At 37.5% G+C, this 22311-nt stretch overlaps 1 protein-coding gene across 1 annotated transcript; it reads right to left on the reverse strand.

Moving 5' to 3' along the window:
* Positions 1–21323: 21323 nt before the first annotated feature.
* On the reverse strand, positions 21324–22311 carry fam43b (family with sequence similarity 43 member B). The gene has a single exon (XM_063015975.1). The coding sequence runs from the start codon at positions 22257–22259 to the stop codon at positions 21324–21326; it is 936 nt and encodes a 311-aa protein (XP_062872045.1). The 5' UTR covers positions 22260–22311.

The following is a 22311-nucleotide window of genomic DNA, read 5'->3' on the forward strand; positions in this document are numbered from 1 at the left end:
ACACATCAGAACACATCAGAACACTCGGAACACATCAGAACACTCAGAACACATCAGAACACATCAGAACACTCGGAACACTCAGAACACATCAGAACACATCAGAACACTCAGAACACATCAGAACACATCAGAACACTCGGAACACATCAGAACACTCAGAACACATCAAAACACATCAGAACACTCAGAACACTCGGAACACATCAGAACACATCAGAACACATCAGAACACTCGGAACACTCGGAACACTCAGAACACATCAGAACACTCAGAACACATCAGAACACATCAGAACACTCAGAACACATCAGAACACTTGGAACACTCGGAACACTCGGAACACATCAGTACACATCAGAACACTCAGAACACATCAGAACACATCAGAACACATCAGAACACTGATAAAAAAGATAAAAAAGACTAAATGTATTTGTTACATAACGGTCATTTTGATAGCTGCTTTATCCTGGTCAGGTTCTGAATATGGTGTAAAATCATTGCACTCATTTGCTTACTCACACCTAAAGGTTCTTTAGATCAGCCATTCCACCTTCTGCCTGCTTTTGAAACATGCAAGTAAAGGTACAATAGCCAGGAAAAACCCACTTAAACACAGAGAGAATGTGTGAAATGGTTTATTGTTTGTTGTAGTAGCTACTTGACACCAAATGAAAAGCTTAACTTTGACCTTAATTTTGCCTCAGAGTTACTACTCTTAAAAATTTTTGTAGTTTAGTGCTTTATTAAAAAAGATCTGTTATAGTATAATATAGTATAGTTTAGTATAGTTCAGTATAGTATAGTTTAGTATAGTATAGTATAGTTTAGTATGGTATAGCATAGTATAGTATAGCATAGTATAGCTTAGCTTAGCATAGTATAGTATAGTATAGCACAATTTAGTATAGTTTAGTATAGTATAGCATAACATAGTTTAGTATAGTATAGCATAGTATAGTTTAGTATAGTATAGTATAATTTAGTATAGTATAGTTAAGTATAGTAAAGTTTAGTATAGTAAAGTATAGTATAGTTTAGTGTAGTATAGTATAGTGTAGTTTAGCATAGTATAGTATAGTATAGTATAGTGTATTATAGTATAGTGTATTACAGTATAGTTTAGTACAGTTTAGTGTAGTATAGTATAGTATAGTATAGTGTAGTACAGTTTAGTATAGTATAGTTTAGTATAGTACAGTTTAGAATAGTATAGTACAGTTTAGTACAGTTCAGTAGAGTATAGTTTAGTATTGTTTAGTATAGTATAGTAAAGTATAGTTTAGTATTGTTTAGTATAGTATAGTAAAGTATAGTTTAGTATAGTATAGTTTAGTATAGTGTATTATAGTATAGTACTGTATAGTTTAATATTGTTTAGCATAGTATAGTTTAGTGTAGTATAGTGTAGTAAAGTATAGTTTAGTATAATATAGTTTAGTATAGTATAGTAAAGTATAGTTTAGTATAGTATAGTAAAGTATAGTTTAGTATAGTGTATTATAGTATAGTTTATTATTGTTTAGTATAGTATAGTTTAGTGTAGTATAGTTGAGATAGTTTAGTATAGTATAGTTTAGTATTGTTTAGTATAGTATAGTAAAGTATAATTTAGTATAGTATAGTTTAGTATAGTGTATTATAGTATAGTATAGTTTATTATTGTTTAGTATAGTATAGTAAAGTATACTTTAGTATAGTATAGTGTATTATAGTATAGTTTAGTATTGTTTAGTATAGTATAGTATAGTATAGTATAGTATAGTATAGTATAGTATAGTATAATTTAGTATAGTATAGTTTAGTATAGTATAGTTTATTATTGTTTAGTATAGTATAGTTTAGAGTAGTTTAGTGTAGTATAGTATAGTTTAGCATAGTGTAGTTTAGTATAGTATAGTTTAGTATTTTTATGTCAGAACGCCAGAAGAATGTGTCTGTGTGAACTTGCAATTATGATGCCCTAAACCAACCAACCACTCCAGAACTGCATGCCAAGGTTAGTATAAAACAACCTTACAGAGTGCATACATACATTATCTTACCAACATAAATAACTTTATCATGATACACAGTGAATTGCTTTATAATTAAAGTGTTGCTGTAGAGTTTCCTTTTCCCCAAAGATACCAGCTTTTTTTTATTTTTTATAAAATTCAATATGTGGCGTCTCATTTATTTTTGCCTGTCTTTCTAAAACTGTAGTCAGCATAATTTTCAGTAAATCAGCAATAACAGATTAATTTGTTGTGTTTCCCTCAGTTGTTTAATTACATTCTCTGACCAATTGACCACTAATCCAAATTTCTAAGAAATATGTCAGTAGTTCAACCAGACATCAATTCCAATTAGATTTGCTAAAGGATCAGCATGATTAAAGAAAGACATTAGTACAAATCCTGGCAAAGTGCTTTATCATCATCGTACTGCAGCCAGGATTGGAATGAAGTCTGACTTGTTGGAATATCTAATAATTATTCAAAGTCAGAGACAGATTTGTCATAGCAGCTAAATTATACAGTCTATACTAATACCACTAAAATCAGGAAATTATCTGGACTAATTTGATACCAGGTGGCTTGGTGGGTAGCACTGTCACCTCACAGCAGTAAAGTCCAGGGTTTGATCCCCAGGTGAAGCGGTCCGGGTCCTTCCTGTGTGGAGTTTGCATGTTCTCTTGGTGTCTGTGCATTTTTTTCAGAGAGCTTCGGTTTCCACCAGTAGTCCGAAGATTACTTGATTTAATACCCTGGTTAGCAAAGGATGCCTCCGAATCACCTAAACCCAATAATTGGCTCTTCACATACCTTTGGCTAAGCAGTGTACTTTTATGAGGGGAAAAAAGTATTTCAACTTAAGTTTGGAATGTGTTTTCTCCTGCCGCCTCTGTTTAGAGCTGCGCTGTTTATTTGAATAATGCATTGACAAGGTTTGCAAATGTGTCTCTATTTCTGGCTGCTGACAGAATGACTGGCAGCACGAGGAAGTGTCTTCATTTTTCAAAGACGTGCTTTTACACAAAAATGTGCAGTAATGGGTGCTTCCATGACATTATGCACGACAGTTGGGGATAATTGTAAAAAACAAACAAACTAAAAAACTAAGCAGATGTTTTATAAGGTAATGAATCCATTAACCAATGTAGCTCTTTGTGCATTATGCCACCCACACTGCAGCCAGCTACTCTCCTCTGGAAAACAAGGCAAACGAAGCCAGAAGGTTTAGTGTGTGCACACACCAGAATTAGTCAGTACAACATGCCAAGGGTCGAAATTAAAATTAAAAGTGATTTAAACACACACACACACACACACACACACACACACACACACACACACACACACACACACACACAGCTGAGACTAAAGGAAAAGCTGTAATTCTAACACAGATGTAGCAGCTATTAGAACTGCATGGTGCTATTACCCCAACCCCTTATTTGCTTAGACTATTTAACTAAATATCATTATATATAATTAAAATAAATTTTATGTATTTGTTAAAACACAGGATACCTCATTTAAAGGTAGTATGCAGTTGTTTACTTCATTTTATTTAAATTGAAATAAACTATTTAGTATGGTCTCCACTGTCTACCTAAAGATGCTTGCACAGATCTGGAGGTAAAGGTTAATTCTGCTTAGCATTGATAAGCCATCTTTTTAAGGCTATACAGATGTTAAGTGCCCAAAAAAGACTCCAAGAAGCTGTTGACTTTTTCTGCAGAATAGATGGATATGTGGTTCTCACTTATTGCCATAGACTTAACAGCTGCCATGCAAAAAGGGGTTAAAGCAGGGGCGTCTTTTTTAAGAGCTCTAAAGCTCATTATGTGGCTTATTATTATGCCATTAATAATAATCCATGGCTAATGGAATGACTTCATTTCTCATACATACATAATGAAATACTTTTTTGTATATACCTGCTTGTTTGGAAGTACTGGGCACCCATTGTTTGGCTTGAACCAATAGAGTCAAGGGCCCAACAGTGGCTACATGGCACATGGATTTAGGCACACAACCAACTGATTGATAGCCAAAAGCTCTAGCCACATGTTCATGCTTTTAAATACAAACTTCAATGACATTACATGTGTAAATTCCAACTGAATATACATACTGGTACTGTACTAAATAAAAAAACCAAAGTGATTGTTTCATGTCTGTAACAGAGACCAAGTCTGTGCCTTTCTTTAGCATTTGGTCTGTCACTAGCATAGCCGACTGTTTGTTTATTTATTAGGATTTTAACGTAATGTTTTACACTTTGGTTACATTCATGACAGAAAAGGTAGTTACTCATTACACAAGATTCATCAGTTCACAAGTTTTAATGTTAAACAAAGTCATGGACAATTTGGTATCTCCAATTCACCTCACTTGCACGTCTTTGGACTGTTGGAGGAAACCCACGCAGACACGGGGAGAACATGCAAACTCCATACAGAAAGACCTTTGGGATCGAACCCAGAACCTCTTTGCTGTGAGGCGACAGTGCTACCCACTGGGCCACCGTGCCGCCCGTCTGACTGTTTGTAATCTTTTCAATAGCATTAACTCCCAGCACTACTGTCTAAATAAGCGCTGTATTAGCCTTAGCATTCACAGTGATTGGTATAGTGTACTTTAATGGGTAACTGTTAAGTGTGTTTTTGTATGTATTTGTCATTCATCTCAACGTTTAGCTATTCCATCTGCCAGAGCACCTCTTCATTATACTAACTGTATCTTATGAAAAACACATACTGTTCAAAAACTGTCACTATAAAAATCAGATAAAGCAAAAACTGTTTAAAATAAGAAAAATAATTCTCTAAGATTGTAACTCAGCGTGTGGAGGGTTTAGCTCATGCTGACCGGATGCATGTAAGTCAGCTGGTAAGTACAGTTCCTGCTGTCTCTCCTGCTGTACAATACGAGTAGGTGTAATGAAGAAATGATTCTTCCAATCTCTCTCTGAGAGGCATCATTATTTTCCTCACATTGCTGTCTCGTTAGCGCTGTGTATCCACTATTGCCTTCCATTTACCCAGCTGCTTCATATCCACCAGAATGAATTAGTGCTGTTAGGCTGCATGTCTTACATGGATGACAAACAGCATCATGTAGAGAATTTTATTTTGGAAAGCTATAACCAGCAGATTGATTTAAACCTTTAATACAATAATATCTCTGCAATCAAGACTTTTTAATTTGAGGATCCAGATCACACAGTCAGTGCACAATCAGAGATGTTTTAATCTGTTTATTTATTGATGCGTGTTACAGTGAACTGATGAACCTGACTGCAGGCACTGCATCTTTTATTCATGACCATCGATGGGATGGTAAATGGCACACTCATTTCTTGAGCTTATTCAGGTGTGAGAGAAATCTGAATTTATGACTTCTTCCTCACTGGGCATTCGGTGGATTCAGACTCCTTGACTTTTTGCACACTTTATTGTATAAATGCAATTGCCATTTTTATTCAGCAATCTACATCCATAATTAAGTGAAAATATGCATAAAGAGTCGAAGACATCAAGGATTTTTTTAAATCACACATTTCATTTCATTGATATGCCTCGACAAGATTTGTACACCTGGAATTAGACAGTATTTTCCATTATTCATGTCAGATCCTCTCAAGCGATGTCAGATTGAATGGCAGGGTCTGTGAACTGCCATCTTCAGGTCTCTCCAAGGAGGCTTAATGGGGTTTAAATCTCGCCCTGAAGACACATCAAAGTTGTTTACTGTATGCTTTATGTCATTGTCATGTTAAAATGTAAACCGTTACACCAGTTTGCATGCTTTTTAGAGAGGGTTTCTGTCGAGTCCCTCAGTTCTTAACAGTATCCCCGTGCCTGCAGCTGAGAAGCACCCTCATAGCATGATGCTGCCACCACCATGTTTCACTGTAGGGCTGGAATTAGCCAGGAAAATGCAAAAAAAAAAAGCAATGGATATAATTATTATTGTTCTTCTTCTTCATCTTCTTCTTCTTCTTATTATTGCTACTACTACTACTACTACTATTGTTATTATTAGGAGTAGTATTATTAATTCATACAACAGGTTCAAAGCAATAAATAAAACATTACAACACTATGATCATTGCAAATTACACTTTTAATAAAACATGTATTTTCAGTTTTCAGTGTCTATTATAAAGCAGTTGAAATGACCTGAAGTCAGAGGAGGACAATAATAAATATGATAAACAGAGGAGGCCGACTGTGTTATTTATGACACATTAAAAAATTATATTGTGCAAAAATAAAAAAGGAGAAAACATGATATTCAAATGGGCCAAATTTGTGTTAAACACAAATATGTTCAGCTTTACAGGGTTCAATGGTAATGTGTCTTTAATGAGAGCTGCTCTTCATTAATAGAAAATTATTTCACTACAGTGTGTGTGTGTGTTTATGCCTCTGTGTGTGTGTGCATTCCACACTCCATAAAACTAAACATTAATATTTGTTGTCAGGAGACTGTAAAAACATGATTTTTACAATGCTACAGTATTATAATCAGTCAGATACTTTTTTTGTAAGAAGTAATAATATTTTCTGTGATTGGGATATGGTCATAAGCAGCAGAAGCTGTTATTAGAACATCCTAATCAATTACAGTCGACTTTTTCAGCTTGTAAACTAGGCCCCATCATTTCTGAGGTGAATACAGAATGGCCTCCATGATATTTTCAGCCTGTAAGAAAATTACATGCCCTCCTCAATAGCTGAGAAAAGACAACTTGAAGGATGAACAGAGTTGTTCAGCATGGCAGAGGGAGGAAGATAATGAATGTGTTAGGGTTCGAGATGAAATGCTCTGTGGCACATTCATGGCACTCAAATGCTTATAAGTGTGAAGGTCTGATTTTAATCACTTACATTCATTTAATACTGTGATTGTGAACAACAGATTGGTACCAACACCACAAAGCCACATAATTTGAGCTAAAGCTTCAAGTGAGGAGATGATCAGATTAAAGAGATGTTTTGATAAATGACCTCTGGCACAGCAGTTCTACAATTATAATAATTACAATAATACAATACATAGCTAAATATAATACATATACATATAAAATCTATAGAAGATCCCACATGTTCTCCTGCCAAACATAAATCACAGATGGCCAGTGCTCTAAATGACCTCCTCTATTTTGCCCCTTTTTCAAATCTGTGGGTGGAGTCTGATGACTGTGGGAAAATAAATTCACACCTTGATAAGTAAGGTTAGAAAGAAGAAGGTAATCACTTTAAATCAGTTGCTCAACACCCTAAAAGCAGCATGAACAACATTTATACAGTGAACAATAAGCAATAAACTTCATCACAATCGTGTCCATTGTTTGTAAAGACAGTTTGCCAAAAATTAGTCAAAATGTAACCTCAATATTGGAGAAATCAAATTATTTATTACCACAGCTGTTAGTTTTTAAACCACTTATGCCAGCATAAATCTCTGATTTATTTAGTAGTGCAGTGGCTCAACCTGCCGTACAGACCAGCAGGAGGTGCAGGTTACAGAATCATGCCCAACTGCCATGCCATTATGGCACAGACAACTGACAGTGGTGATTCATTTAATTAAGCAGTCCCTGCACCTCATCAGAGCTCTTTTTCTACCGTTGGACACCTCACTGCAGGCTCATTACCCTGTATGGTTTGTGCTTCTTTTTTCCAGCCACAGTATTGTTATGCCATGGTTAAGCATCCTGCATATTGTGTTCATATATGACAACCTTACAGGTGAGGGTTCTTCACCTGGTGTCACTTCTAACTAGGTACGACCCCTCCTGCTACAATAAGTTGGTTGTGTTATGTGCTGTATTTGTAATACATGCTTGAACTTCTAATATATGTATTTTTCTCAGCTTGCAGAAATGTGATGCATCATGCAATTATTAAATCATTTTAAAGAAAAATAATATACAAGGACACAAAAATGCATCATGTCTCACTGACCCATCTGTACTGAACAAAGAGACAGTAACAACCACTGAGATTTCATATTACGCCATTAAATTATCTCTGCAAAAATGAACACCTACGCAGGTCCAGAGCGCAGATGATTCATCACTTAGACATACAGGCATTCATTCTGAATCTGTCCAAAGCTTTTATCAGTGATGTCTACACAGTGTTCACTTAGGAAGACTCGCTCAGGTAAAGGCTGTTTGCTTTGATTATTACACAGAATATGTGCAGTCTGACCTCGGTAGAATGAAAAGTTCTGACATGCAGATGAGTTGCCAGTCACTTTGCTTGGCATCTTGGCAAATGTTCTTCAAAAATGAATAAAAATCAAGTGGAAATGAGCCTTCTTTGAGTGCATACCTAGATCCTCCATCTTGTGTTAAATGTTTATTAACGTCTTAAATTAATAAGTAAATAATTATTTATTAAAGGATTCTAATAATTATTACAAACAATGTAGAAAAGAGAAGTCAAGCCTTTTATTTTTATTATTAAAATCTATAAAAGTCATACATACCAGTAAGGGAGCAATATAAAAATGCAGTTTGGGGGGTGGAAGTAAAAGACTATAAATAAATAAATGAACCAATAAATAAGCAAGCCACCCAACCATGAGTACTTGAGCAGGTTGCATTAAGCAGAGAGTTCCCCCTCATTGGTTTGTGGCTTATTTATTTGACTGTTAAGGAATTGTTTATACTGTGGGTTACCAAATTACAACTAAGTGATCTATCTGGGGCGGCTCGGTGGGAAGCACTGTCACCTCACAGCAAGAAGGTCCTGAGTTCAATCTCCATTCGGGGTGGTCCTGGTCCTTTCTGTGTGGAATTTGCATGTTCTCCCGTTCTCCGGGAGTTCCGGTTTCCTCACACAGTCCAAAAACATGCAGTCAGGTTAATTGGAGACACGGAATTGCCCTATAGGTGAATGGGTGTGTATGGGTGTGTGTATGTGTGTTTGCCCTGCGATAGACTGGCTCCCCGTCCAGGGTGTTACTGTGAGCCTTGCACCCATTAAAAGCTGGGATAGGCTGTCAACCCCCCCCACCCCCACCCCGAGACCCTAATTGGATAAGCGGTTAAGAAAGTGAGTGAGTAAGTGAGTGAGTTATCTATCTGTGATATGTAGACAAAGTAGACATTTGACCATGAGCTTGTTGGACATTACATTCAGGATCCATAGACATTGATACCTTAAGACATTGATAACCCAACTTCTATCAGAAGGATTTCCATAAAATTTTGATGTGTGATTGTGGCATATTTAGTCACAGAAACATCTGTGGGGTCAGACACGCATATTGGACAAGAAGGCCTGGCTCACAGTAAACATTTCAAATGTGTTTAGTGAGGTTGAGATCAGAACTTTTGTACAGGCCACTGGGGTTTCTTCATTCCAAACTTAATGAACCACCCTCTGTGTGCACAGTCATGCTGTAAGAGGTAGGGCCTTCCTCAAACTGTTTTAGCCTGTTGATACACCTGGCTAAACATCGAAACTTGAAAGTGAATTTAGACTGATTTTACACATCCTTCAGGTAAAACAAAATTGATGGCAGACAGACGTCAAGTAAATAGAAGATTGCTTTCTAGAATCCCATGGTTTTAACTGTAATGGGACCAGCAGCTAATCAAATCCAGGTCTGATTGCCTCTGCCTGCTTGCACACAGGTCGTTATTCTGAACTCTATAACACAGTTTGCACTATAAAATCTCTCACAAGGAAAACACTGCAGGTGCAGCGGCCGATGATGATCGAAATTACAACCTAACGGCAGGCGATTGTCGAACAGGCATTTGTTGGCAGGTAGAGAGAATGAGCAGTCTGAAGAGACCTTATAAGAATGATTGAGTCTCGTCTGTTATTGCACCCTCTCTAAGTGCCAAATGGTGCCCAGAGGAAAACAGCAAAGTTATGAGCTTTAATCTAATATATAGTGGTGTAAGGATGTAATAAGGAAAGGCTGCCCATGTTGTATTTGGCCACCCTCTCAGCTGAAGGGATTTCACAAAGGTCTATATTTACTGGATGTCTTCCTCTGTTGTATAAGAATTGGTTGTACTTTATTATTTCTTTCTGTTTACAGTTTAACCATCATGGGTAAAGTCGTAAGATTAGCTGTCAGTGGGTGTAACACATCTCCAATGCATATTAAACACTGTTCAACTTTATTTTGTACTAGTGATGTAATTAACACTTTTGTTGAATCCAAGCCCACAAGTGAGACTAAGTCAAGATAGATTTCTTAGGGGCTTAAGTCTAAGTCCAAATGAGAGCTAAACTAAGACTGCAATTATGCAGACAGACCAAGTTAAAGCAGTGTTAGCTTAGTGGTTAAAGCTCTGGGCAATCAGACAGCTCTGATCAATCAGGGCATGGACTCCACAAGACCTCTGAAGGTGTCCTGTAGTATCTGACAACAAGACGTTCGCACCAAATCCTTAATGTTCTGTAATTTGTGAAGTGGAACCTCCGTAGATCTGACTTTGTCCAGCACATTCTACAGATGCTCAGTCAGACTAAGGACTGTGGAATTTGAAGGCCAAGCCAACAACTTAAACTTCTGTTCCTTTAACTGTTTCTAAACCATTTTGCCGGAGTGGCAGGGCACACTGTCATGATGATAGAGGTCACTGTGGTTATAAAGGTGTGTGCTTGGTCTGCAGGTCGAGGTAGCATCCATACAAATTCCAGGATCTTAGCAGAACATTACTGAATGCAACAAGCTGAAATGCACTGTTTTTTTAACACCTTTCCATCATAGCCAGTTTTTCAGCAATTTGTGCTTGAGTAGCTTTTTTGAAGGATTGGACCAGACAGGCTAGCCTTCACTGCCAACATGCATCAATAAGCCCTGGGCACCCATGACCCAGTTATCCTTTTTCAGACAACTTTTGGTACACATTAATCACTGCATGCCAAAAACATCATACAAAATCTGCCATTTTGGAGATGCTCAGTTGTCTAGCATTGACAGTTTGGCCCTTGTTAGTATCACCCAGATCTTGACGCTTACCCTTTTTTCCTGTTTTTAACAATTCAACTTCAAGAACTGAGTGTTTACTGGCTGCCTAATATATCCCGCACCCCAAATAGAATATGTATCCCATTTCACAAAGGAATTAACGCTCATTTATTTGTTTATTATCAAGTGCAAGTCGTTGTCATTATTTAAGCAGAGCAAGAAACTCAGATAGTTGGAAAGCCAGGGGAAGTTCCACCTCCAGGGTACCAATACAAAGAAGAGTATCAATACTTGTCTTCCTTGAGTCCTGAAGGTTTAAGATTTAAAAAGTTTGAGGTACATAGCATGGATCAACAAGTGGTTCCAGGTATGGACCGGTCTAAATCTTTGCATGCAAGCATCAATATTTAAAAAAATGATGCAGGGTGTTAAAGTGGAAGGAACACAATACTGGAGTAAAATGGGAGTAGTTGAGTAAATTCAGTAGTGGGGCTAAATCAGTAGAAAGGGTCCAATAATGCACAAGTAAAGACCTGTTAGGAGAGAGATGCATTAGTGCAGTATCAGGATGATGAGAGACCCAAGCACTGTCACAACATCCCACTATTATGTTTTTCCTTCTCTGAACCCTTTTTAAGGGTTAAACTTGACTTGACTCATCACTTAAAACTAGCAAAGGCAAACAGGCAGTCCAACTTTTTTATAATAGGACCCAGATGATTCAATAAACATCCCCTGGCTACACAGCTGTGTCTCTTTCTGTCTTAAAATGGTGACCCACCTTTTCAAATACTTTACTATCCAAAGTACTTAAGCAAACAAATTACTATATAAAAATTTGTGTCATTATTTAATTCATTTAAAGGCCTTGTTAATTATTACAAGAGCACTGTGGACACAAAAATGATGGCACAGGTGCTTGGGCACCCTCTGCATATGCCTGATACTAATGATAAAACATAGATCAGTTAGTCAACCGGTTAGTCAAACGGTATTTTGTGTCTAGTTTGTATGTTTTAAATTATTACTCAGTTAAAAGCTAAATAAAATATCAAGGAATAAGAGAGGGGCAACACTTTCTCTGAATGCTTTATTTATTTAAACCATAAATGTAGCCATGTTGCCCTTACTTACATTCTTAACAGTTTCACAAGTTCCAACATTCTTCCATCATTTTTTATTCCTTGTTTTCCCCAGTATTTTCTAGTCCCAGCTTTCTGTTCTTTTCTTGTTTTGGCAAGTACAACTTTCTTTTCCCCCCCCCTTTTTTTATAGATTCACTTCTGTTAAACCCAACAGGGTGTTTGTTTCAAGGCATAAAGCCTCAAATGTACACCAACTGAGACTTAGCATTTCTGTTTCATTGACTATGGCTGTTCATTGTCATCCTTTCAAAATCCAGAGACTGCCCACAGGACATGAGCGTGTCGAGTTAAGCTCCAGTGTCTCTGCAGACTGGTATATAAAGAACAAACTCTATCGATTGCCTGATTGTTCATGTCAGATATGTGAGCTTCAAAAACAACAGACCGTGCACTAAATACACCACACGGCCGCACCAAAAGTGTGAGGACTATGAGGCTTCGGCTACTCGCCTTCCTTAGACATAACCAATGACATCTGTGTAGAAGCCAGGCTGGCAGAAAGCACCACTAAGATTTACACCCGGATCTTAGCATAAAAGAAATGCATATTCTGAAACAAGGGAATTAGTTTCCTAAAAATTATATTTATGATTTGGATAACTTTGTTTGTATATGAATAAAATGACGTTAAATACAGCGTGTTGTATTTATACTCATGTCTCTTCATGTCAAGTGTCTTTAATATCCTGTTTTGTTTAATGGGTGCTTTGGCACCCAAGCTGTGGAACACATTACCACAAACTCTCCGTCTTTGCTCTTGATTTTCTTTACTCAGAAAACAACTTAGAAACCTACCTTTTATCTCAGCACTTCTTTCCTCCTCTGTCCTCGTTTTTTGGTTCACTTTTTGATATGTAAAGCGACTTTGGGTACAAGAAAGACGCTATATAAATACAACTTATTATTATTCAATCACTCACTCACTCACTCACCTTCTTAACCGCTTATCCAGTCAGGGTCACTGGAGCCTATCCCAGCTATTTAATGGGCGCAAGGCACACAGAAACACCCTGGACGGGACGCCAGTTTATTGCAGCTTATTATTATTATTATTATTATTATTATTATTATTATTATTATTATTATTATTATTATTATAATTATTATTATTATTATTATTATTATTATTATTATTATTATTATTATTATTATTATTATTATTATTATTATTATTAATGAAATTAAATCTCCCAGAGTCATAAGGAAAAAAAAAAACATACATATACTGTATCTAAATTAAACTGAATATCCATTTTAAACCAAATGTTCATATATTGATGCAAGACCCAGGATGTTTTGAAACAATTTTCCTAATTGTGGGCATTTTGACATTTAGAATAGGACATCATTTTTGACCCGGTGTGTTAATGAGAGGGAAATGGCAAATGTTAAATGAACGTCGGTTTTGAGATCATTTGCTCTTTCACACTGTTGGTTACATAATTGTTCCTCTAATTAGAGGAATGAAGTCAGCAGGATGTCAGGCCAGCTGGTCAGTGTGGAATGTGTCTGAGGCAAATTTTGCATGACCTGTGAAAATAAAGACTGAAATAAACAGTGACGGTAGATATCAAAGACTTGCTGGGACCTTGATAGAGATTTATGCTGACGGCCGCGAGGTCTTAGTGATGACGCTTCTGTCCTGCGTGTCTGCCGTTTAGATACGCTTTGTCACAGCACCCTTATGTAAACCCTAAGGGTATCGGTTTGTCAGTGTATCAGAGAAGGGTTTGTTGCACATCAGGTAACACCCCAAACAGAGTTGTAAAATCATTAGAAACAACACCCGTACAAGAATAATAAGCAATTAACTGCACCAGAATAATCTACTTTTTTACAGAGTTGAACACTCTGGCAACAATTCAGCTTGTATATGTAATAAAAAGGTGGGAGCATCATGATATGGGGCTGCTCTAGTACAAATGGTACAGGGCATAACATCATCAAATAAACCATAAATGGTGCAATATACCGGGACATATTACAAAACGATGTTTTAAGCGCTACCGGTCGGCTGGGCACCATCTAGCAGGCATAATTGGCAGTGTTAGCAGCAGACTGTAATTGACTACCGTGTCTGCTAGGGTGCGGGATGACCGGACTATGTTGGTGGGGTCTTCAAACGCTGTGCATGGACCCTGATTAGCAGATAGAAGCGCCTGTGCAGTAAGCATGGGTTAATAAGAAAGGGTCCGCTAGGGAAATATACCTTTCTTGAATGCAATCAGGGAACCCCAGCAGTGGAAGACAAATTGAATATGCTAAATTGGAAGAAAAATAGGAGAAAATGCATAAATAAATAGAAAAAAAAGAAAAAGATGGATTATTTTAGTATCCAAAACGAGAACAACACCCAACATGAAACCAAAATGACTGCTTTCTAAAATAAGCATCCTTTTCCTGCATGACTTGACATTTCAAAATGGCAAATGTATCATAGGGACTATTATAACCTTGGGGAATTAAAGAGAATTTAAAAAGAAATATGAATATGAACAAGAGCATGTTTAAATTATATATTGTTCATAAGAATTTATACAGGTGTGAAAGACTGTGCCACAATTTTTTAAAACAAATTTTTATAATAATTCTTGCTCGCTGACTGTATGAACTCTTGACCCTCTGAGTTAAACCTTAATTAGGTTTTGGTTTACCTTCTGGCTCAGTCCCTTCAGTAAGGGATCATTGGGATCAGACTGAGGAAATGGAACATGAGCATCTATGAGCTGGTATTCTTTCATTCCGACAGGTCATGCAGTATTTAGCAGTTCAGACGATGTGGGCTACAAGTCAGCTGGTGGGCAGCATGACTTGCCTCTGTAGTGCTAATCACGGTGAGGATGTCTGAGCTGAGATTTGTGGGATTCACACAGCGAACGACGGCTCTTGTTGGCAGCATTTATGAGGTGTTATGTAACACATGGAATCTGCTCAGCAACTCAGCCAGGTGTAGAGCAAAATGAACATCTACTCTATACGAATCCAGCTGGGCATAAATAAATGCTGTAAACATTAACGCGATAGTTTGATAACTCAATAGTGTACGAGCAAGTTTCACACTGTTTATTCACTTCACTTTTTTGTTATGCGCTGCATGGTCTCTTACAGAATCAAAATGCACTTATTTATTTTTATTTGTTTGTAGTTTGGAGGTCCAGAATAAAATCTAAGCTTGACCATATTACACGTAAACTCTGAGAACTTCATCCATCATAGTAAGTGCTAAGCAACGTTTGATCTTATAAAACTTCTTTCGCAAGAGAGACATAAAAACAAACAAAGACTTTAACCATATGTGAATGCTAATGAGTCCAGTTATTTACTGAAGCAGCTTTATGTGCCTTTTATACTTAGAGTCTGAGTGTGTTTTTCTCCTGTCTGTCATGGCATTTTAATGAAAATCTGGCTAAACAAGAGCACTTGAACAACACTTTACCCTGACTTTGATCGCAACCCATTCCAAAACCTTTTTCACAAACTTTTCACAAGATTTTGAACAGTGTCCGTAGGAATTTGTGCCTATTCAGACAAAACCTGACAATCTGTTAGGTCATGGACTGATGTGCTATGAGAAAGCCTGGCAATGCCAAAGAATTACCAAGCTTTACTTTTACCTACATATGATATGCTTACTATATGTTCAGATAATTGACGAATTGGAGAGAAGATTAGTGAATAAACATGTAACAAGTGCATCTGCTAACTGGGAGGGGCAGTTCTCAAATTGTGCATGGTTTGGGTCCAATTGTCCCCTTAGAAAAAAGGGGTCACTACTAATAAAGTACACTTTACATCAATACATTCAGCTTTATTTAAAACTGGTTTGTAGTTGCCTACTTGAAGCCTACCTGAAAACACTAGACACAAGACAGAAATACACCCTGGAGAGGGTGCCAGTCCTTCTCAAAGATCTACTCACACTCACCAATACACACCTATGTAGAGTATGTCAAAGAACCTGGAGGAAACCTACATGAACAAAAAGGGATCACAGCCAAAGCAAATGATTAAACCCTGCACCACCATGTCACTATATTCCAAACACTACATATAGTGTTAATGTACCTTACAATTCAGGGTAAGTTATACTGGTTCATGGTGAATTCTATTTTTTTTTGTAGGCTGTAAATTGGATGGAGGCATAGAAAAAGTTCCAAAAAAATCACTTAAAGTGGTAATAATGTATACTGGGCAGGTGCATCTGAAAGAATGAGTAGGTAGAGTTAATGATGCTATATCCAGCACTACAGCACCAGAAGACAGTTCAGTGCTAGTAGGGAATACAAATGAAACACACACACACACACACACACACACGCTAAGACCTGAAATAGGCTTCTAGTTTGTACGCCACTGAGGTTCATTGATTTGGTGTGTTCAGTCCCAAGTACACTTCGTTCTCCTCCCTGCTTTCTGGAGATCTCATTAACGCCTTTCTAAAACCATCCTCAAGGGCCGCCTCACCCCTGTACCCCCTGTTATTTTGTTCTTTTCTGATCCAAATGTGGACACAGACGTGTAGAGCTTGATTTAGTAATTTTGGGTCCCTTGGCCAAAAACAGGAACGCCCCCTTCTCTCAATCACAAGCATTTACTTTGGTGTTTTTCATTAGTATGATGATTATTATGATATGAAACATTACTGTAATATATACAGGGGAGTGAGAAGGTATTTAAACACCTTTGGATTTTTACATACTTTATTATGTTGTGTATTTGATTAATCCAAGAATGAACAAAATATCCTGCTACTCTAAAAATACTACATCATTCAACTCATAAAGACTTCATTTAATATAAAAACCAGCTCTGCAAAAAAAAAAGAGTTTAGAGTTATAAATACTTATTTTCTTTGGGGTGTTGAATATTTCTCTGTACAACACTGTATACAGTCTGCTGAGCCACAGAAAGGCAAATCATCACCACCACCACACAGGAAACATCATATCTCACACTGGGTGCTGTAAGGCTGTTTCTAATGCCATTCCCCAAGGACCATCCTGTACAACATGTGCTATGTGATTTGATGCAGATGTCATCTGGATTCCCCACAGGGCCAAGCATCAAACACTTGTCTGCTCAACACATGGCTGACAGTGATGAAAGATGCCTTTTCTTCTCGCCAGCATACCTTGCGACTGCCATCTGGACCTCATCTTCTGCTCGAGGATCTGTCAAATATGTGGGACATTTGTACTGTCTGAAGTGGTTCCACAATTACTTGCTCGTTAGGTATGGAACAGCAGGCTTCATGTGGAGAAGGAAGGAAGGAGCTAAATAAGCATTAGTTCCTGAGTGGAATAAAATAGCACAAGATTTTAGTTATAAATACTTATTTTAAGTTATATGTTTTATGTTAGTTACCTGGTCAGTTCTGGTCAACAATTTCTGGTCTGTCAACAGCAAAAAACAAACAAAAAAAACATGCTAAAAACACAACATCTGGTAAACAAAAAGGGGTTATAGAAGTTTATACATTCCACCATGAATTGTAGTTTTAATAAATTCACAATAAATAGATGAAAAATACTTATTTATGTCAAAAATTCTACAACTGCATTAGCTTACCACAGATGCTACGGTTCGACGCTGGGCAAACAGGGTGTTCAGGTGAAGTGAGCTGGCCTTAGTGCCCAGACTTCATAAAATCCAAAACGTGCACCACCTAAAAAATGCCTCTACTGTAGGTCCAAGTATGAAAATCTTTGACTGTGTGATGCTATACAGTGAATTTTTGTCTGGTCCAGAATGTATTCCTGCCATGCAAGCTGTAGCCTAGTGGTTAAGGTACTGGACTGGTAATCAGCTGCCAGGTTACTGCTGGTGGGCCCTTGAGCAAGGCCCTTAACCCTAAATTGCTCAGACTGCAACTGTAATGTAAGTCGCTAAATGCTGAAAATGTAAATGTGTGCATTCCTCAAGGGTGGTTTTGGACACATCATAATTTTGATTGGATGAAGTGGTCATTAAAAATGAATGAATGAATGAATGAATAATCTATAATTATACAAAATATAAAATCTTTCTACAACAAACCAATTTAATTTAACAATTTAACCAAAATTTAATTATACATTTAATTAAGTTTAGATTCTATTTAATTTAGAACATTTTTCTTTTCTAAACTGAACAATGCAAATGAAAGGTGTTGTTATAAAGGTCAAACAGCACTTGCGGGTTTGTTTTGGTAATTTAAGAGCGTCTGATCTGGTGGACGCAATAACACGAAGGCAGTGATGCAGAAGAAGTTGATTTTACTACGAGCCGGATGGTTGAGCCAGGTGGTTTATGGCTGTCTTTTGGAACATTTTGATCGTCTGACGAATCGGCTGGCATTAAGTAGGCAGACTGTGTAAGAGGTTTCTGCTGTCCTCTCCAGAGCCCACTCACAGTCTGTGACATCCTGAGAATCCATTCGTGCTGAGATTGTTCGTCTTTTCAGCCAGTGATAGTATACAGCAAAACACAGACTAATTCCGGAAATTTCCAGGACACACACACACACACACACAAACACACACACACACACACACACACACACAAATAGAGTTAGGTAAAATGCTTAAATGCTGTGAAAGTATTAATGGATAAAAACTACAAAACAGCACAAAACAGTAGCTGTTAACTGTTAAATACTTTTTTTATTGCTGTTTATTTACTGAATTGAACAAGGACTTTAACTTTATTTAGAATACATTTGTTAAAGAAATTAAAAATTTGATATACACTTATTTCAAATTGTGTTTTGACAGGGGCTAGTTCTGGGAGCTCTGAGGTGACAGTGACTATGTAATCCACATATGATAGCATGACAAAAATATATATTTAGATCATATGCTTACAGCAATTTCTGCATTGTGGTTTTCCCTCGGAGCATTTACTATAGCTGTTGTGCTTTGGTCAATTAAATAAGGCCAGTGGACAAAATACACTAATAACGCATACATGATATATATAATTCATTTGTATTCTCTTCAACCTCTTCATTCTGGTCTTCTGCCACCCAGAAATAACACTGTAGGTACGACTGGAATATTGCCAGTTTATCACAGGGCAGCACACACACACACACACACACACACACACACACACACACCACAAAGAGATACACACATATATGAATACATGGAAAGAACATGCCTCTTCACTGACTTGAGGCAACTGAAGTTCCCAAAACCCATATTGCAGCGTGCCACCCACTCCAATACCTAACCTTCATACCTAATGTCAGAAAAGGGACCAGGAGGGATGTTTAAGGAAAAAGCACCTCATTATGTCCTCCATATGTATGTTTCAATCTAACATTTACAATGAATGCAGTGCATGCACAAATGCAAATGTGAAAAATATGCAAGAAATAACCCTTTCTGGAGCTGCTCTGTGTAAAATAATTGAGTCTATGTATTATTAAACCACATTACATTGCTACTGTCTTTGCTTTGCCTTGTTTTCCTAAAATATGCGTTTAAAAATATAAATTATTCTGAATATTTTAAATATATCTTGAGATATACCCAAATAATCATTTTTGTACTCTAAATAAATATATTGTAGAAAATATTTGAAAATAATTCATTTTATTTTTTTATAAAATAATGATTAGTGCAATTAGCATGAGACAATTTGTAAATGGATTTGAAATTACACAGCTACAGAAGCTCATGATGGGCATGGATTACATTTTTACATTTTTTTAATTATAATAATCATTTAATTACTGTGATCTTGAGTTGTTTCATTAAAACCACACACTTTTTTATTTTTTTATTTTTTTCAGACTATGGAATAAATTTCCTGAGGTAAACTTTTTTCCGGACTCAAAAGTTATACGGCAGTTTCCTTGGCAGTTTGATCATGTAAGACTTTAATATATAAAATATAAAATATTTAGATTTGTCTGGCCCTCCTGCAGTCTGTTTCAGGGAAAACAAAGTGTCGTTTTATAGAGATCAATAATTGTTTTTGTTATATCAGTTTTGTCATGATGATAAATAACTTGAGATCATAAGAAAACTACAAAAATAATTCTTGTTATTATGAGAAACAAACAAAGCCACTGTTAGATTAATAAAATATGTCCAGGGCTGAGACATAACAGTGCCAGTTTGTTCAGCACTTTAAATAACAACATCAGATGAAATACCACTTAAATAAAGCTTATTTACCTCATATCATAAATCTAACCGCTACAGAAATGTTCTCATGTAGAAACGTACACATTATTTATATTTTCCTCAGAAGTCCCAGATATTTCACAGTGCAAACCAGAAACTGGATGGGAAAGCTGCTAAACCGTCCTGTTTTAAATGCCACGGCCGACGTCTCCACCTGTCGTATGGTAAATGGCAAGCGGGACTGTAATGAGCAGCAGCTGTAAACCTGTCACGTCGATGGCTGATATCCTAAATCATGGATTAATTCATTAGTGCTGCTGCTCCAGTCTCGCTGGAGAGGCTGAGCGTACAGTCCCAGAGCTTTCAGCCCAAAAGAAAAGTTACAGAACAGGAACAAAGTATTACGTAGAAAAATGTACATATCATACAAAGATAATCTTTCAAGGTAGGTCTTAGAAAATTATGTCTACACTGTAAAAGTATTAAAAGTCAGTGATTAATTCTCATTTGATGAGCAGTCCAAACACTTAAAATCCATCAGGGTTTGTTCTTTTTTGCAACAGGGTTTGATGTAGAAGAGTTGTTTTTATTGATGTACCAAGGGGTTAATAATGGGCTCAAATGCTGGATCGGCGTGAGAGGCAGCTATCAAAAGAGGATTGTGTTATACTGCTCTCCTTCATGCTGTAAACATGTGTGATCGTCAACATCAACACTGGACACAAATTGTCTCAAAGCCTGTTACCACCCAGGTATCCATCCTACTTCATTTACTCTGTCAACACAAGCTTGAAGAGAGTTGACTCAGGTATTCTTAAGATGTCAGTATCACATCAGTTATTGGATAACACTCAGAGCATTAATACTGGTGTAGATTTAAATGCTAGTGCGCCCTTAGATGCTGTGCAGCGTTCTCTTCTCTCATTGTGCTTTGTTTTCTTTGTCCAGTCTAAGTTCTGCTTCATTTAACACCCACATAGAAAGCAACTGAGCATTAAAACTGGCAGATGGGAGACCAGGTCACACTTTACACCCATAACAGGATGGGAATAATTCAAAAGAGAGAGAAGAGGTTATGGAAAAGGCATGAAGGTCCATACTGTCCAAGGTCTTTGTGGGGTCACACCAGTGTACTGAGTGTCATATGTATGTCATCTCTGATTGTAATGGAAAATCCATCAAGTCCATCAAGAATGTATCCCAGCTCATTCTCAGCACATTCCAACTCTACATTTGTTGGCTCAGGACCTGTGATTACTTCCTCTTTGTTATTTTTCTGCTCTTCCTCCTCCTCCTCTTCCTCCTCTGTGATAGAAAAGAGGCAGTTGGAATTGCCAGGTCTGTCGAATGGTGGTCGATAGTGACACTGGCCATTCAGCAGCTTGCGCAATGGCATCATCGGCATTATATCCTCTCCAAGCAACTCTTGTTTTCTGTGTCGAAAGTCACTCTGGCGCTTCAGCCTTTTAAACTCACTGAAGGCTGAAACTGAGTTCTGGTAGAGACTGAGAGCAATCGCCCTGGCCTTCTCCGCCTTGGCAAGAAGCACAGCATGACATCGCAAAACCACTGCTTTGTGTCTGACCTGATGTCGGTAGACCCAGGCGAAGATCTTGGGTTGATGAGGGTCAGCTGTGCAATAGGTGATGCGGTTCAGCGTGTACAGGTGGACTGGCTTCCTTCGAGCACCCATGTGGATACCATATGGCCCTACACTGAGCTTCATCTTGGCACTCTGCTCACCGTAGTTGCTCGATGCCCAGATCTTGGCAACAGCATCATGTGTGCAGCCCTCGCCTTTGGCAAGCACAGTCACCACACTTCCCAGGTAACGGACACTGTATGTGGGCTCCTCTTTGTTCAGCTCCACCTTTTGGCGCTTGCTGTGGAAAATGGCAGAGAGCCAGTGAAACGGACATTCCGGTAGCAGGTCAGGGCACGAACGCAGAAGCGAGGAAAGAAGTGACTGGTAGGCGAGTCCCGTACTCAGGCTTTTGGCTTTGCTCTTGGAATCGTCCTCCACGAGCACAAACTTGCTTCTCTTCCAGGGCAGCATGGTCCTGACTTCTTTGAGGGGCTCGGTGCCCCCTCCAAATGCAAACAAGAAA

The sequence above is a fragment of the Trichomycterus rosablanca genome, chromosome 19 (genome assembly GCF_030014385.1).
Source record: "Trichomycterus rosablanca isolate fTriRos1 chromosome 19, fTriRos1.hap1, whole genome shotgun sequence".
Taxonomy (NCBI): domain Eukaryota; kingdom Metazoa; phylum Chordata; class Actinopteri; order Siluriformes; family Trichomycteridae; genus Trichomycterus; species Trichomycterus rosablanca.